This window comes from Hydractinia symbiolongicarpus, chromosome 15 (genome assembly GCF_029227915.1).
Source record: "Hydractinia symbiolongicarpus strain clone_291-10 chromosome 15, HSymV2.1, whole genome shotgun sequence".
Lineage (NCBI taxonomy): Eukaryota > Metazoa > Cnidaria > Hydrozoa > Anthoathecata > Hydractiniidae > Hydractinia > Hydractinia symbiolongicarpus.
In genome coordinates, this window is record NC_079889.1 from 11,204,712 (window position 1) to 11,224,163 (window position 19,452).

At 32.3% G+C, this 19,452-nt stretch overlaps 1 protein-coding gene across 1 annotated transcript; it reads left to right on the forward strand.

Moving 5' to 3' along the window:
- The first annotated feature begins 765 nt into the window (after window positions 1-765).
- Window positions 766-19,061, forward strand: LOC130628802 (rho GTPase-activating protein 5-like). Its single transcript, XM_057441810.1, has 17 exons — window positions 766-2,736; window positions 5,376-5,490; window positions 5,754-5,880; window positions 7,009-7,192; window positions 7,418-7,585; window positions 8,041-8,213; window positions 8,898-8,982; window positions 9,749-9,924; window positions 10,184-11,109; window positions 11,578-11,989; window positions 12,166-12,338; window positions 12,428-12,469; window positions 12,883-13,126; window positions 14,631-14,708; window positions 15,220-15,351; window positions 17,320-17,425; window positions 17,589-19,061. Exons 1-17 carry the CDS (start codon window positions 986-988, stop codon window positions 18,034-18,036), a joined length of 5,340 nt encoding a protein of 1,779 aa, XP_057297793.1. The 5' UTR covers window positions 766-985; the 3' UTR covers window positions 18,037-19,061.
- Window positions 19,062-19,452: the final 391 nt, after the last annotated feature.

A 19,452-nucleotide genomic window follows, 5' to 3' on the forward strand; every position in this document is an offset into this window, starting at 1 on the left:
AGCAGTAAGCTATACGCCTTTGTTGTAAGGAAAGAAAAAACCAAAACTGTAAGACGAACGCTTTGTTTCCAGTTTTCTTTTAGAAGAGACGCATTACAAGCGCATAGGAAGGTATAAGTTCGGGGTTGTTTCATCGTAAAAATATGTTATTTTGGGGATATGTTTTAATCGTTGTTAACCAGGACACAGCAAGAAACTTTGTTTCACAGTAGTAAACAAAGTTACTAAATTCTTATCATCAAATTAATTTTATGAATTCCAATTCTGTTGGTGTCAAGTCTGTTTGAACGATAAAAGTCATTGGATTACCAATTAAATGTAAAATGAATGACATTTTATAGCTAAATAATGTCAATGAAGGCTTCTTTCCATAAAGTTTGTCATAAGTAAGTTGCATTTATCTATGTTATGAAAAAACTCCTAAAACAAACACAGTGTGATCATGCTTGAGAATCATGTTTGATGCGTGAACCATTTGCTTCAACTCTCAGCCACCGTGTGGATGTATTAAGATTAAAACGTTTGATTTTCGTTGCAGATTTGTCTTGTCATTGCATCGATAACACTAAGAATAGTTATATGGCTAACGAGAACGATTATATTAAGTGTGCATTTGGAACCGTGGGAGGTTTTGGCTTGTTTTTTAACTCGATTTTTTGTTTAGAATGTTTTGGTCACGTGACTAAATAGTAAACTCGCCCAGCCGCCATTTTGAAAATATTGTAGTCGGTCTGGCGAGAAACTGTAGGAAGGTGATAGAATTTTTTTCTACGAGACATGGGAAATTATGATTACTCGGTGATAAAGAAAAAAATGCTCTGATAATTTAGATTCAATAGCAAAACCTTCCTTATTTTTTTGTGTTACAAAAATATGACTTTAGAAGCATGTTTTATGGTATTAGCTAAGTGTTTTTTAATTCAAAATTCGTAGCTAAGTCGCGCTTTGCTGTATCTTTGACCGTTATTATAGAAGCAGAGCTACAATGGCTAACAAGAAGCTTGGAAAAGTCATTAATGTATGCGTTGTTGGATTATCAGGGTATGATATAAAAGAAAAGTGTTTATATGCAGTGGGAAAATCATGTTTTTGTAATCGCTTTGTGAGACCAAAAGAAGATGAGTACTATCAAGGTCATGCATCTTTTTTCAGCACTTCTGATTTTGTTGGAAGTGTCTTGAATAATGACCATTTTATTTACTGGGGCTCAGTAGAAAAAACTTTAGACGAAAATACCACAATGACATTTAGGGTTATCGAACAGACTGAGTTTATTGACGATGCTAGCTATGCACCATTATCTAAGAGTGGTCAACTAATACCTTACGTTAAGCGTGCTACTGTTACAAGGTTACAATCTCCAGGTAAAATTATGTATATAAGCAGAGATCAGGTTGCCCTTGAATCAGATTACGAAAAGGTACAAATGGATAGGGATGGAAAGATACAAATCGATGCTTTTATATGCATATATGATGTCAGCAAAACTTTAGCAGAAAGAGTGAATAATACGGAAATACAAGAGGAGTTACTGTCTCGATTATTATCAAGTATAAGCAAGACGAAAAAGCCAGTTGTTGTTGTTGCAACAAAATGTGATGAAAGCAGTGAAGAAATACTGCAGAGGGCACACAACTTTGTACAAAAGAAACTATCAGCTCCATTGGTTGAATCGTCAGCAGAATGTCATGTTAATATAGACTTAGGTTTTCAAGCACTTGTTCACTTGGTGGATACTAAAAGCCGATACCGTGCAAAATTTGTTAATTTTAATGAAGGGTTACTTGTGAGAAAAGAGTTCTTGACAAAGCTAGATGAAAAATACCTTTCTCTTGTCAAAAGTACAGCCACTGACTCAGCACTCTTAATGAGTTGGGGAGATTTCAAAAAATCCTACAGCGAGGAAGAAGCTTTTACACAATACATCTCTTCATGTGGTATGCCAAAAGCCAGACAAAAATTTAATGAACAAGCAAAAAAGATTAGAAGGCATTACGAAGATAAAAAGTTGAATGAATTCCTTAACAAGTTGCCTGATGCATTAGATGAACTTTTACCATCATTACAATCTATTGAATGGAATTGGGAAAATTGTCAGCAAGCAATTAAGAACCATATTCTTTTTGATAAATGGTTTCATGTACTTCCTAACGGAGAGAAATGGAACTCTCCTGAGCGATTATTCACAACAACAAACAACAGAATCCCATTTGATGTACTTCAGGTTGAACGGTCAAGAGCATGTTTTGATCGTCACATCAAAAAGCTTAAAGAATCTGCACTTAAAGCACACATGAAAAATGAATTCAGAAAACTTTTAGAATTGACGCTTAAAATTCAACCAGGTACAAATTGGTTAGATGCATCACAGTTGATTTCCCATGAAGAAAGTTATAAATATTTGGATGAAAACACACGCAAAATGCTATTTGAAACATATCTTCGAGACATTACACTAAGAGCTAAACTTGATTTTCAAGAGTTGCTTTTTGAATCTGCCAGTAGATTTTCAAAACTGAGCAAAGATTCCAGACCATCACCTGAAGAAATGAAAAATATATACAGTTACTTACAAGATGACATTAGATACAAACGCCTCGAAAATGTTGGTAACGCTAGAGATATTTTGTTGTTTAATCATATGGCATTAATGCAAAGTCCAAATCGCTGCTTAAGTGGTCCAGAGAAATGTATGGATAGGTTGATGCAGCAAGTTGTGGAAATGACTGCAAGAACGTAAGTTCTTCTTTATGTTTTTTGCTCATAGCTTGCTATTGAGACTTACCATCTTGATTTTTCCGCATGCCTTATTGACTGTGAATGTTAATTTCAGTTTTACATGCTGTTGTATCTTAACCTAAATGTGCAAGGTGTTTTTTTATGCATATGAATTTTGTATGGATAATTGAAAATCAAATGTACCAGCTTTTGGTTTTCCTTCCCAAAAATTCACGAGAATAAGCTGGACAATAGCACAATTTACTAACCTTTTTTACTGCTTTTAATTTGATTTTTGTGCTTTGAATGGCATTCACAAACTTGTTTATCCCACAGAAACGATAAAAAGGAACAAGTGTTTTTATAACAATTATGGATAAGAATCAAAAAATTGTCATTATGTATAATACCTTCTTGGCCTCAATCATTGTGAGAAACTTTTTCTTTGCAAAATTTGCAGGTTGTTTAAATTGTTTTAATCAGTATATATTTTTGTATTTTCTAAATTAAAAATGTAACTGTTCATAAAATCATTGACCCTGAAAAAAAATCTGTCCTGTATGGATTATTAATTTCTAAGGTAGATTGAACTAATACTATATGAGCGAAATGTAAAACTTGTTAGCATTTTAATTTAAGTGACTCCCCCTGGTTTAATGCAATTTTATTGCTACAAACTGTAGAATTTTTTTTTTAAATATTTTTCTTTAATTTCGTTTTCACATTTAATTATAACATTTGATTAAAAAACGTTTTGTAAACAAAATAAAAAAGTTCTTTTTGCATTATTTTTTGTGACATATGTTTTGAGGTCTATAAATATAAAATATATAATATAGAACTTAAGTAAATAAAAGCCTATAATACCTTTTTTAAAATCTATCAACAGAATTTTTTTTCAGAAATTTTATTAAAAACACATGGGCTCATTTTTTCTGCTTCTAAATATTTTTTTTTATATTATTTTACAAATATTTTTTTCCACTTATGATTAGTTTTTAATCAAAATTCAAAATAAGCATTCATTCAGAACGTACACATGTGTTTTGATTGAAAATGTGCGAAACCTCCATGTTTGTTTTATAACGTCCATGTTTTCCATATATGGTAGAGTAATATCCTTATAAGGATAAATCATAGCATAGTCTGAAAGCTATTAAACAAAGTTTGTTTTTAAAACACTAACAACAACAGAGATTTTTTGATTACCAGAAAATAAAGAAACTGTTAAATATCTTTACTGAAACAGCTTATGTTTCTTTGAAAATTTAAGAAATTATATAAACAAAGAATTAAAATAAACAGACTATGCAATGTACAGACTTAGAAGGAGTTCTCTGCATTCAGAATAGGTTTTCGAGTTGATTATATTTTCACTGACGAAACAGTCTGTCTAAAATTTAATATAAATAGAAGACAGTTTGTATAAAATAATTTTAATTGTTTATTAAACATTATACAATTTATTATCCAGTACAAAATGATGTTGGAATTGGAACACTCTCCTTAAAAAACAAACTTAAGAATTGAATGTAGAACAAATAATTTTTGTCGTTCAGGATGGGATTGTAAAAAAAAAAACATTTTTCCACAAGAAACCATTATTCAAAAAATAATCCCCATTTGTTTGATATATCAGTATACGTAACTTTGCAAGTTAGGTTCCCAGGCCTATCAATAGGAAAATAACACCCAACCAACAATTGAATATATACATAGCCCTTGTAATTCATTGTAACTCAGCATTTACTGATGTAATTGCCAAGATATTTTTAAAACAGTCTTGGTGTAAGAAGGATTTACACCCCTTGTCATTAACTTTAATCTTTCTTATGTAATGTAGAAAATTGCGTTGTTAAAAATATTAGGTCACAATAGTTATTCTAACGAAGTAAAAATAGAAAATTAAATAAATTAATAACAAGAAAGCAACACATGCCACTAATAATTATTTGATCTAAATCTATTTTTAGGTCTTTAATATATGCAAAGTTTTCTTCGTATAAAAATAATTCTGAAACAACGATGTACGGACCATTTTTTTCTCATATCCTTATAATTTTGTGAATCCATTTTTATCTTAGCAATCACAGTGTGTATAATAAAATGAGTGGCATTAATGAGGATGACAAAGCTTCATGTGTCTTATTAATTGTTTATTTATGTGACTACCTGTTCTCTAGTATAATAAAAGATAAAAAAGAAAAAAGTTGAATATCATCCAAGTTTAATTTTATCATTTTTTACTATGTTTAACAGCATTTATGAATTTAGTCCTGGACACTAAATTGTGAAATCATGTCAATAACACCTAAAAATGGAACCTGTTGTACTGTTCTATTACCAGAAGCAAATCATTTCAATATGCTCAATGTGATTGCAAAGAAATAAATAGATTAGAAACACATTCAACATGAAAAAATGAGGATTGTGCTTTAGAGAGGAATAGAAAATCAAAATTAAAAAAAAAATTAAATCGCGTAAGTGAAGTAAGGTAGTAAGTATTGTTTTTGTTTCTAATAAACTTTGTTCGGATGTTACTTATGTCATTATTTTAAGCATAAGTGAAATAATACCAAAAAAATAGGTTTGTTTAACTTATTTTTACACGAGTCTTTTTCACATTTCCTGGACTCGCGTAACGTATTATTTTATAGAACTGCTCACAATCCTTATGAGAATGAAATATTCCGTGACAGTGAAGATGAGTTGATTAATTTGCTTGTCCTTGGTAAAGATGGTCTCGGTGAGGAGTTAGAAGAGAAAATCAAGGTTTGTACTGAAACAGATGTTGTACCGTTTCTTATATGTTGCAAAGATCAAGAAGATGATTGTAGGTAAAAGAAACACCAACTAACAAAATTGTTCAAAGTCCTAAACCTTCCACGTTAATTTTCCTTGTTCGAAATTTAAAGATTTGAAACTTAACTGTACTGCGTGCATATGTTATTTTTTATGAACAGTTGTAAAAAATTAATTTTGTAAATCTATTGAATTCATACCTTGCTAGCTTTAAGTAAATGTTGTTTTTTTAGATTGAGAGCTCATCATATGATAGTATTGAAGTTATTGTTGATGGCCAAATCTATGAATTGAATATCAAAGTTTACAATAACTCAGAAGAGGACTTGGCACAAGTTATTGCGGATTTTAAGCCACAAGGTAAGGAACTACAAATTCGGCTCAGAATGAACTTTCTCCTGAATTATTAAAATTCTTTTTCGTAATTTATCACAAGACTAATTTATTAAGGTATAATTTGACATTAAATCAGCTCAATTTGTCTTAAATTCGTTTCATAAGAGCTAAAATCTTAAATCAACTTATGGTTTAGTTTGAAAATAAAAATAGTTTTTATTTCCAATTCAATTTGTTAAAACCATCATATTTGGGACAAAAATTGTCAGAATAAAAATTACTTAGATTTATTTTTATCTGTTCATCAAATTAAATTATGAAAAACTTAAATATTGTGGTATCTTGTTAAAATGTTTCTAAAATGACAAATAATTGATTCTACAAAGCTTAAAAATAGCGATATTTCGTTCTAAAATGATGAAAAAAATGGTGTGGATTTAATAACGTAGCCATATAAAGCTTTAAAATCATCGGATTTTGTTTGAAAATGACCAAATTTGTTCTATAAAGCTTAAAGGAAACCCAAGGTATAGGATGATGTTGGACTTATATTACAGAGCTTAAAAAGTTGGTTTACAAAGCTTAAATTTTTTAAAAAGCTCTTTTGGTTCTTAAGATATTCACATTCAAAGAATTTCAAATTTAATTGCATAAATTATGATGTCGTCTTTAAGTAATAGCAAATTTTGACATTTTTGTTATCAGTAACTTAAGACCTTAAGACTTATCAATACATAGATATTATAAAGGTAAATAAATTAACATAAAATATCTATCCATCATTTGTACAAAGTTTATAGAAATTTAAAATGTGTCCTGACATACATTTGCTCCATCACACATTCGTTTTCTTAATTTATGGTAAATGAGTTTTTTCGAAGTATGTTATCTTGATCCTCCAGCTTGATCATTATGATCGAGCTAGAAAAGGGTGCCGCATATTCGATTAACACTGTACTTGAGTATGTTTTTTGGCTTACTTAATTTATTGTTTTGATTAGGAGTTAAAAGCTTATTTGATATTCCCGAGTGCTTATGAGTACACACTCTAACAAAGGCCACTTAATATCTGTCTTTCTGATGCCTCAACGACTTGTGTTCCAAAGGAAGCCAATTATTTTCAGTCATTATTATGATATTGATGTTTATTAGGATACCTGGCTATATATTCAAAAGCTGATTCGTTTGAGTTTGTTGACACTTGTTTAAAAAAGATTCAGGAATATGAAAGCATCAATCACATGTCGTTACCTCTTATTGTTTTACTGGCGAATGAAACTGGCCGTGATGACGAGATTCAGATGCTTCGAAACAGGGGACAAAACCTTGCTAACACGTAAACCATTGTTTTTATTGCTAAAATTTTGATGCCACGTCTTTTAATTTTAATTTTCTGCTTTAACAAAATATTACCGACATAGTATGTTATTTGCTTCTTGCTTTGTTAACATATCTGTATCTGTATTGACAATTCCAATAGAAAGACTGTGCCCTCATCACCTCGTGTTGTTTCTTACAAAGGTATTCTTAGGTATTTCAATTTTTGCTGTGTTCATTTTAGCATGGAGTGTAGCTTTGTTGATTACCCTTACACTGTTTCACTTATGGATGATCGTATACACGATTCGCAAGTTCATGATGCCATACGTGGGATAGTGGATGTGATTAATCGAAGAGCAAGACCTGCTTCCACCCCCACGGGAGGTTGTGAAGCAGTTGCTGATGTCAGGTTGGTTTGATAATGATTTTAATTTCAGTATTTGTTGTGTGATACTTTAAAGAAAACCTTTTTGCAAATATTTTTTTGTGTAAATTGGTAATGCAGAATAAAACCTGTTGAATTGTAAGCCCAAGAGTTATTAGATCCTACTTTGCTTAATGTTTTAAGAAGAATATTTAGTACTTATCTTTCCATACAATTTCCTCTTAAAAACACTTTGAAATACTTGGAATTTTTATTTCCAAAATTAGTGGCTAACTTTCTTTGACTGTCTATTTTGATCTTGTTAAGGTAAAGTAAAAAAGACTGCAAAACCTTTCGTACAGAACAAAGAATAGTGTTTTAATAAAAAAATGAAATGTTGTTAAACTCATTATATATGTTTTAAAACATTTGTGCTTTTAAGTAATGAATCAAGTTATTTACATTTTTTTCCAATTTTGTATTTTCATGATATTTTTCAGGATTTTGTTGTGTGCTATGTGCGGTGATGAATATCCCGTTGAACTGATTCTTGGAACGATGCTTCAGCATAACACGTGTTATTCGAACCCTGAGAAACAAGATACAATCATGCTTGAGGCGGTGTTGGGTGGCGCTAGAAAAACAATTTCAGTTACCCTTGGATCATATCATCGTAAGTGAAAATCATTTTATTTTAAAAAAATCAGGTTTGCTACTTTTATGTGCTTTAAATTGCATGGACAGGACTGGCATATCTATTGTTAAGTTAGATTGCGTTCAATTTATATATTAGGCAGACTTCGTAGAGCAAAGTGGTGTCTAAAAAATTCTTATTATTTTGACAATCCTTTCGAAGGGGGTGTAATAGCGCTTACAAAACAGTTACAGAATAATATAAAGGTGTGCTATTTTAGAGTTGAGTAAGTTAGTTACCAACCTGATATTCTGTCAGGAAGATTTGTGTACACTGTGGTGTTATCAGATTGTAGCACACTTAAAGCAAGACTAAAATTGTTTCCATGTGATATCTTCTGTATGTTTGACAGAAAATTTAAGTACAGTGCTTACCAGGCCATTTTTTTATATTCAAAATCAACATATGTGAATCTGTTTCTGTCTCAGTGTTATGCCAATAAATTATGTGCACATGCATGAAATGTTTTTGTTTGTTTTAGCAGTGTATGTGCTGGATATTTTAACTAACTTTCTTTTTAACTCTGCAAAAAAATTAAATTGATTTTCTTTTTAACTCTACAAGAAATTCAAATTGATTTTCTTTTTAAATCTACAAGAAATTTAAATTGATTTTCTTTTTAAATCTACAAGAAATTCAAATTAATTTTCTTTTTAAATCTAGGTGCTTACAGTTTAAAGGATAAAATGTTTCATGGATGTATTTTGGTTTATTCGGCTACCAGGTTGGCATCGTTGGAAACATTAAGGTAATGATTTGTTGTCGTGTGTAAATGTTGATGCACTAGTAGATCATATATTTATAAAAACGCACATGTAGACCAACTTTATTGATCGTGGCGACTACTCACGGAAACTAGAAATAGAATATATACTAGGGTTTGAATTAGGAATGTAAGGTTGATTAACTAAAATTTCCGCTCTGTAATAAACCTTCTAGATGTGCTATGGGAACACTGCAGACCACGTATACTGAGCTGTGCTTGATAAATAAGGTTTTACTAATAATTTTATATAATGCAAACATCTTTTTAGAAGAAATTAATGTTACAAAACTTTCTCAAATGGTTTCATTTTAAACTTTGTTTAAATTTGTATAACTAAAATACCATAACGAAAAAGAAGTATTATTTCCACTATCAGCATGAAATAATCAAGCATAATACATTTCTATTCGCGAATTGCGAATTGCAACCAGCTAATCCGTGCCCTGTGTACTTGTCAGTTTTTTGTTATAGTAATTTAATTGTTTGCCATAGTTTATAATAATCAATACTCAGCACCGATAATGATCTTTTTTGTTATTGCTCTTATTGTTATCAAGTTTCTTTCTTAGTTATTTAAATTTCTTTCTTTGTGAACCAGGTCATTCCTAATAATACCCCTGTAAAACTGATTTTCAACAAGTAAATACTTGTTGAAAATGAGCGACCAATATGTTTTTGAGAGTGATTTTAATAGTCTTGGGCAACTAACTAATGTGTTAAACAAAACTTTTTGTAAATTTTCTAATAGGGCTTATGCTTCGACACTTTATCAAGAAGTTCCTATGCAAGTATTAGCCGTGACTGGCAGCGCTTCAGGTGCAAGCATCATATTTCATGAAGAGAATGCTATGCTTTTGTTAACAGAAGGATCAAATGTTGCAAGTAAACTTAGTGCCAAACTGCAGCAAACTCCACAAAATCAAGGTGTGTTATTCATTTATTTAAGTGGTTGGTCCCAATATTGTATTTTTCAGACCAGAATATATGGTAACCAACTCTATGTTCATGATCTCTACAATGGCAATTCACTGGCTAGCATATATATTTCCTCGTAAAATTCAACACAAAAATGCTGAACTCAGCACAAAATGTTTATATTACACTGTTGTGAGCACTTAAACCCTAAAACCTGTAAAACTTTTCTTCTATTTGATAATTGATGTACGTCATATCTTTTTTTTAGCTGGAAAGTTTTTAACCTTTTTCAACAATGTTTATGACAAGCGCAGAGATACAGAGCTCATTTTAAAAGGCATAAAACGGCGTCGGCAAGAACCTTTACCAAAAGTTCCTACTAGGTTTGGTGAAGTTGATCCAGTAACCAATGGCGACATAGAAAATGGAATGTACGCATCTATATCAGATACTGGAGTACCAGATAGCCCTTATGTTGAAGTTGCTCTTCGTCATTCCTTTATAATGAATCATATTGAAAGTGATTCGTCACCTTCATCTCCAGATCGCAATCATGTATTGCTTGATGATCGCTCTCGAGCTTCAACTGTTGATAGTCACGATGATGATGGGGTGATAAATGTTGATCATGATGAGTCAGGATTATACGCAAAAGTAAATAAAAAGTTTACGTACATTAAAAAAGTGGAGAAGCGATTTTCATTCGAGGAAGACGATGATGATCTTGTTTGGCAAGAGAATCTCGCATATGATGCTGCCCAGGGTGGAGAGCCAACTAGAGTAAGCGTGTCATCAAATTTGGATTCGCCAAGAATATCTGATAGGCCTTATGCCACAGTTCCATTCTTACCGAAAGGACATAAACCGATTTTACATGATTTTGAGAAGTTTGCAACTTTGCCTGCTGAAAGTTCAAAGAAGGGTTGGTATGAACCAGATTATGCTTCCATAGAACAGATTAAATCTCAGATTAACTCGAATAAAGATCAAGGATATGAAGCTGATAGTTTAAGTAGTGTGTCTTCCAAAAGCAAAGAGTCAGCTGGTTCACAGTTAGAACTGCGTGATTTGAAGTCATCCAGTCAGTCAAAAGTTCCACTTAACTCTCCAGGAAGTAGTTCAAGTTTGCAAATGATGTGGCAGTATCCAGAAAAGACTGAAGAAAAACCTGTAGCTCCTCTTGCAAAAAAAGATGTAAGTGTTAGGATTTATTGTAAAGTTGTAGTTGGCAACATTGTACTCCTTACTGTACTGATTATAGGCATTTTATTATAAGCTACAAAGAGAATGTTATACATCAGGCCCCTAAATCAGCAAAGATCAGGCTTTATGGTATAATATAAGGCAAAACTTCTTTCTGTTCAGTTATTATCGAATGAGCAACATTATTGTATTTACATATTGTTGAAATAAAGAGAGAGATTTTAGAGCCATTAATGGAGGAATTTATTATTTACTGATACTTTTTGTTTTTAATGTTTTTTCGTAAATATACATATATAAAGTATACAACTAAAAATTATAAAGGCAACTTTTTCAGTAGTTTTAGTGTGGGGATATTTTAGTAATGTCCAGACCAGAGAGGCTGTATATTTTTAGGTTCGATGGGTCAAGTTAGAAGGTTGGGTTAGGTGTTTAAATAATTTAATTTGTTTGTGACAGGATGATGAAAATGATGAGATCAAAGAACTGCGTGAAAAATTAAGTGAAACTTTAATTGTTGACACCCCACGTAGCAAAAGTGTATCACCGCGAAAATTTGGTGATCAATATAAAGACAAAAAGTCACGAAAAGGACGTTCCGAAAGCAACAACAGCACAAGTTCACTTGAGGTGCGAAATCAGAGTTTCATAAAGAAATTAATGAATAAAGTGTCACCCAACCCATCTCCAATCAACTCGGACGTGGATCTTGATCAGTCAGAAGTAGTTGTGGAATCACCACGAAAGAAACGTAGGAGTAAACGTCTGAAACAAAACCTAACTTCGACCAGCACTCCAACAGTTGTAGTAAATGAAGCCGATGCAAGTGGAAAAGATCGGTCAAATACTTTACCTGTTATTGACAGTCCAAGTAAGACATTTAACTTTTTTTTGTCTCTGCTTTATCATCAGCTTACTTTTCAAACAGTGTGTTATGGTAAAATTTATAGTGATGAATGCCATGCTTCATTTACTACTACACATTAGCCGTGTGTTCTTAGGGGGTATAGTTAAACTTTACTTTATGACTTTAAACTTTCATCTCAGAACACACACCAAAGTTCGCATCATTAGACAGCAAGAAAAAGCTGAAATTGCCATCGTTTATGAAAAACGTACCGGAAATCAATTTAACGGTGTCAACACCAGCTGAACAAGAAAAATATCATACTTTAGATCTCAGAAAAAATAAAAATAACAAAATTGAAAAACCAACCAAGGTAATGTTAGTTTGTCAGTATAGCTTTTTGTTCTCTGTTTTGGTGTGGTTTTATTTGGTCTCCACATTATTTATTAATTCAATTTTTAGGAAACAAGAGATGATCTGTATTTGTCAATAGGAGGTTCAGGGGTGAGTTTTTTAGCATAGTTGTTGTTTCTTCAATGTGACAATTTCTTATACCATCGCTCTTTCGTCTTTATAGGTTTTTGTAGAAAAATTTAAGTTAGCATTTCATGGGTGTTCTCTTTTGCTGGGTAGTGAAGTGAAATCTTACTAACAGCATTTTGGATTAATATTTCACCTCACTTGTAGCGAGTGAAACGTTCATGTGAGCGCTGTCTAAAATTCAAAAATTAGAAAGTCTGTATGAGAAATCATCTGTAAACAAGTGTTGTGTATTTCGCCCACTGTTTTATTCATAGAGCAAAAATGTTGTGCAAATTAACTACAGTGAAGTAAAAGAATGCATTTGTGCTAATCTTTGTTCCTTCATTCATTCATCCACCCATTTATTTTTATTTATTTTTTTTTTTTGTAATTAGGAAAAAAGAAAACCACAAAAAAAGAAACCATCTCTGAGATTTCCCAAGGGTTCTCGTCCAAACAAAACTCGTAAACGTGATTCAGACATTTCAAATAAAGTCAATGACTGGCAACAGAAGAAACTTAAAAACCAGAAATTTAAATCCAGTAATTATTTTGGTCGACCGTTGAAAGATATTTGTCCAGTTAATAGTGCATGTCCACTCTTTGTGAAAAGTGTTATTGCGCATGTAGAAGCAAACGGTAATATACTTAAGACCATTTCACACTACAGCAATATAGCAGATAATTGTTTAAATTGAAAAACATTACTGGAAATATATTGCTATTATGTGAAAGGGCCTTTATTCTGTGTTTTTGTTTTTAAGTATTTTCTTTCACTAAAGTCACATTTACATCAAAGTTTAAATAAAACCTCAGTCTTCGAACGCAATCAGCTTGCAGTTTCAACTTGATCGTAGTTATTATTCAATGTATATTATGTGAATAAGATGTTGCAATTTTTGCTTTTGTCAATAAACACGTGATTATGCATTTTAACTTGGGCATGGATGCACTTTAAATTTTTCAGTACAAAAATTATTGTGGCACTCTGAATAGGACCTGGTCCACAAGTTGAAATATAAGTGTAGTTTAAAGATATCTTGATTGGTTGGTTTATTCTAATCCTATATATTTCAATAAAGTGAATTTAGTTTCATCCTATTTCGCGGTATAAGGGAAAATTAGAAATGAATTTTGAAAATTTATTTTAACAAATTTGTCAAGTAATGATCTTCTCACCTTATACTTTTTGCCCCAATTTTCGTAATATTTTGGCACCTGAAATTTTTTGATTTAAAAATAAATTTGAATTTTGGAACTTTATACTTTTTACGGGTTGTTTATGAAAGAAGCTTGTCTTTCGGAGATCTCATTTAAATTGGCTGAGATTCCAGCAAGGCGAGATAAATTTTTCCCATGTAGACACATTTTACCCAAGCCAACCTGCCTACAATCGTGGTCACAATATGTTGGGACAAGACAACGAACTTCGAAGCTCGCCACCACAAGTAATTGCGTAGGCTCATTCTATATTAGATTCGCACACTATGAACTTGTTAAAGTTCACTTGTCAATGTTCAGTGTGTATTTAGGACTTTGGATCTTAGGTTATTTGGTAAATACGAATTTGGGGGCCTTCATGGTCCCCGACGTGAATTATTTCGGTGTGCGGGCGTGCTAAACAATGTGACTAGCAACTTTTCAACGCTCTCTGCCTGGCCTGCTTGTGTGCAAAAGTAGCAACTTTGCAGCCTACCGGCTGCAGAGTATTGACTATTTGACTCTTTTGTCTATATTTGGATACTCAATATTTTTGTCCACGATTGTAGGTTAGATGGTCTTTTATGCTTATCTTATTAATTTTTTGTTATAAAAAAGAATTTTTCTCTACATTATTTATTATTTCCATTGTTCAGAGCCAGCTGACCTAACCGAGATAAGTGTTTTGCATATAAACAAAGTAGAAACCAGCCCAAAAAGTGGCTGAGCCAATCTGGCTTCATACAAGCAACCCCGTAAAACAATTTGTATTTTCGAACCATCTAGCTCTTAAAATGTTTTTTTTCTTGACTTTTTAAGCCATGAAACAATCAGAAATAATCATATTAAGTTTACATGATATATTTTTCACTGTTGACAAAAACAGTAGCAGCCTTGGTTGTTTTGACTGCTAGCATGCTCATCTTACATCTGCTTCATTCAGGTATGCAAAGTGAAGGTATATACAGATTAAGTGGGAAGAAACCAGATATAGATGTCATAATGGAAAAATTTGAAGCTAGTAAGTATATTGGTAGAACCAATCAAAAAACTTGATTTTGTTGGTACAACCAATCAAAATGCTTGGTATTGTAAATCGAATTTGGTGCAGTAGAGTTTGCTTAAAAAAAATTAAGGAATGAAACTTTTGAAGCAGAATGTCAAGGCCACAAAATGACAGGAATGAGAAGAAAAGGCATGCGAAAGAATTAGAAGCAGGCGATGATGCTCTCATTATAGTGTCTTGTTTTAAAATATTTCGTTGCAAAGTCCAAGTATGTAGTGTTAAAGTGAGCAGAAGACATACTCGATAAATCTAAGGGGACGAATTGAATCGTGTATCACCACCTTTATCACCGCCTTTGAAGTAGTGTTTACACGTTTATGTTATGTTTATCAAACTTTGCCTTGCCTTGCTAACGATTTTTGTTTCATATAACAAAAATATGGTTACGCACAAGCCTAGCATTTTGGAAATCAGGCTAGTATTTTTATTTATTTCGTAGCATCTAATCAATCAACTTTTCTTCTAGATAATAACATCAGTTTACAAGAACTTGGTGTTTCTGTTCACGCCATTACAGGAGCACTTAAAAATTTCTTTAAACTTTTACCTGATCCGCTGATACCATATGAATTCGGATGTAAAATTAACGACATTATGAGTGAGTTTGTTTTTTCTGTTACAGCTACAACGACGGCTCGGCGTTGTCGTCGTTGTCATGTCGTTGTTGTCGTCGTTGTCATGTCGTCGTCGTCATGTCGTTGTCGTCGTCGTTGTCGTCGTCGTTGTCATGTCGTTGTCATTATAGTTCTTTCCTTTTTTCTTCTTTTGTTGTTTTTTTTGTTTAAGTTGTTGTTTTTGTTATTATTTTTGTTATTGTTTTTATTTGCTCTAATGATACTGCTATCAATAAGGGTCCTGACGGAAGGTGTGCAAACACAACAGCCTAAGATATCAGTTGTTTTCTCTTGCTGAACGTTAAGCAGAAAGGATAGATTCACACTTTTATAGTCTCTGACTTGACATGGCCGGGGATTAAATCCACGACCGTCTTGTACTGAAGAAGAACGCTTTATCACAAGGTCACCAGTCAGTTGGCCACCAATTTGTTTATGATGTTGTAGACTTTATATTAAGAACCCTGGGAGCACAGAATTCGTTCGAATTATAACAAGAAGCCCTGGGGGCTCTAAGAATTTCCGCGCGCTACCAAAATATTTGATGAAAACCTGCTAATTCGTTGTGTTATTGTGCCAAACATTCGAAGGGGTTTGGTGCATGAACCTCTGAAGATAAAGCCCATCAGTGACATTATATCTTACAACAAACGCAAACAAAACGAAACGTGTCATAATAAACTCACATTTTAAAAGAAATTGCTAACAAAAAATACAGCCTATCATTTATGGTTGAAAGTCTTGCGATTGAAACGTTTATGGTCATAAACGGCATTAGTTGACAAAAAATCAAAATTTTGATGTGACCATCATTTTTTTATTAACTGTGTCAATTTTTGTCGAAAAAAAAGCAGTTTTAATTTTTGGATAAATTTTGGCCTAAAATGGCATTTAGGTGACAAAAATCAAAATTTTAATGTCATCATTATGTTCAGCATACTTTTTTTGTTAACTTTGCCAATTTTTGTTGAAAATGAAGTAGTTTTAATTTTTGGACCAATTTTGGCCTAAAATGACATTTAAGGTGGCAAAAAACCAAAATTTTGATGTCACCATCATGTTCACCATACTTTATTTGTTTACTGTGCCAAATTTTGTTAAAAATAAAGTAGTTTTAATTTTTGGACCAATTTTGGCCTGAAATGACATTTAGGTAAGAAGAAATCAAAATTTTGATGTCACCATCATGTTCAGCATACTTTATTTGTTAACTGTTCCTAATTTTGTTGAAAATAAAGTAGTTCTAATTTTTGGACCAATTTTGGCCTAAAATGACATTTAGGTGACAAAAATCAAAATTATTATGTCACCATTATGTTCAGCATACTTTTTTTGTTAACTGTGCCAAATTTTGTCGAAAAGAAATACCAATTTTGGCCTGAAGCGTCAATACTAGACTTCTCAGTAGTTAAGGAGCTTGGGTACGAAGTTTACATCTGTGACGGACCAACGTGAAATCCCAGGGTCGATTTTTTCTCAAAAAATGCTCCGAAAGAAAAAACGACGGTTTTAAAGAATTTCCTACGCCTTCGGGCGCGGAAATTCAAAAAGTCAATAATTAATGTTACTGCACTGGTATACATTGATTTAAAAAGAAAGTTTGCTTAACACGGTTTGAGGCGTTCAGAACATCCAAATTGACGTTTAATGCTGATATATTTGCTAAATTTTGTTTTGAGCTATTCGAATTAGAAGAAAAATAACAACAACAACAACAACAACAAAAATCGGCAAACGTGACAGAAAAAAATATGGAGTTTTTCGAATTATGGGAAGTCACGAGTGTGTCAAAAAATGTTCGAATTAAGGGAAAATGGTTCGAATTAAGGGAGATTTGGAAGAGAGTGTCTGCTGTGTTTTTATTCTATTATTCTACGGCTAAAATATTTTAAATATTTTCTTAGTTGGATTCAAGTGTAACTGAACTGTTTTGATTTGTTTACTTATTTTAGTTCTTATGGATGCAGCAGAACGTTTGAAGCGGTTACGCTCGCTTGTCAATAGTTTACCATCAGCGAATTTAGAAGTTTTCAAAATGTTTATGTGTCATCTAAAACGGTATGTCATTTTTATTGTGTCATCGAAGAGAGTTTGTTTCTCTGTTTCTCGCCTAATACCTTTTTCATAACACTAAGAGAATACCAAAATTTTAACCTCGCTAATAATACGTTTACGACATACATTTACGACGTGCTGATTATTTTCTTTATTTCGTCTTTAGCATCACTGAATACAAAACGGTGAATAAAATGGATGTGCGTAACTTGCAAACAGTTCTCTATCCAACACTCCTTCGTCCTAATTTTGATTCCTTACAAAACATGAGTCAAAACATGAACATGGGCTTGTTTATTCAAACATGTATCGAACAATCTGAACACATATTCGAAGTGAGCGAGGAAGATGAGGATACTAATATGAAAGACACTAGTGAACAAATTGATGGAGATAATCAAGATGATGGAGGAGCTTTAGACATAAATACAGACATGTCTGATCTCCTCCCTACTTCTACTTCTCCCGAACTCTCATTCTCTGAAAGTGTGTTAACGGACCCAGGGATGGAGAACTTAATAAATCTTAGACCGCCTGTTGATAATAACTTCGAAAGTAGCATGGAGGTGGAGTCTAAACTTGAGAAAAGAAAATCTGTTGAAACTGCGATTTAATAGCAGTTGTATGTAGTTGTATTAAATTATTTTCAGTGTGACCATGCATACACGTAGTGTGACCATAGTATTAACAATAACATATTCCTTCCTTATCTATCTGTTACATATCTCCTGTGGTGAAGAGAAGCCTATATAAAGACCTGACTAACTGCACTCCGTTATTGTGCTGATTTTTAATTTCAGGGTAAAAAGGAGGGAATAGGTCATTATTTTTCTTCTTGTTTTCCTCAGGATATAGTAAGACTTCTCATTGTGATTAAGGCTTCGTGTCCTTTTACCAGATATACTAAAGTTAACTTTACGCTGCATCTACACTTTGAAAACCCTTGTTGACTTCTAATTCGCACGTGATCAGATTTTCCATTAAAAGATGCAAAGTTAAGCTACCGTACAATCCAATGTTAAGGATCTGTTGTAAGTTTAAATACTAAAAATACCGAATACTTCTTGACAAATTAGATATTCCCTTGGTAGGCTTCAAACTTCTAGTTGCACGTTGCGAAACCATTTTTCATCGAATGCATGGTTTTAGTTTATTTTTATACAATAAAATATTTTTTTGGTTCAAATCTATTTGTATTCCGCTTGTAATTTATTTGTCAATGTTCTTTTTATTTGTCAATGTTCTTTTTATTTGACCTTACTTTATTAATTTTATTTTTTGCTGACAGTCAGCATAAATTACTATCTACTCTTTCTTGATGTATATCTCACGATGCACTTTTTTCGCATCTTCTGAAGTTTTAGATTTTAACGTTTTACTCTTTTTTGAGAATTGTTGCATGTGGAGGAGAGCATGCTCTCCATTGTGATATAAATATGTATGACGTCATGCCATGCCAGCAGTTCTTAAAACACTTTTTTTTAACCCAAACTTATTTTCATTCTTGTAACTTGTTTGCTTCAGTTGTTTTCACACCATACTCTATTGTTAACGGTCGTTTAATCAAGAAAAATTTGATTTAAATTTCAATGTATGACTTTTAACAGGGTTTCCAGGGCTCAAAATAAACGAATTATAACATTGTAGTCAGATTTTATGTTATTGAACTCACCAAGGTTGTCTCAACTCTTTACTGCAACTAAGTGACAAACTTTTAAGAGTGACAAGAAGTTTTTCAACGAATATTTTTAACACACCAAGGTTTTTGTCTGCGTTAAGATGTTGACTTAAAGTCATAGTCTAGAGTCCCGTCAGATTTTTTTAACGTCTTGCGAATATAACTGAAAAAGCGTAAACAAATGATTTTTAAATAAAGACAAAATTTGTTGAAGATTTTTCAGGGCATTTTGTTTTAAATTTTCTGAATGGTTGGAAATCTAGTATTTTTAAGTTTGTTTTGGTAAAGAAGGTTTAAAATTTATTTTCCTGTAAAATCTGGCAACCCTGTTTGTGCTTTTATAATATGACTT

Coding starts and splice junctions, on each gene's coding strand:
- LOC130628802 (XM_057441810.1), top strand. CDS start 986: ATGGCTAACAAGAAGCTTGGAAAAGTCATTAATGTATGCGTTGTTGGA. Junction 5,491..5,753: donor AGTTAGAAGAGAAAATCAAG/GTTTGTACTGAA, acceptor TTGTTTTTTTAG/ATTGAGAGCTCATCATATGA. Junction 5,881..7,008: donor TGCGGATTTTAAGCCACAAG/GTAAGGAACTAC, acceptor GATGTTTATTAG/GATACCTGGCTATATATTCA.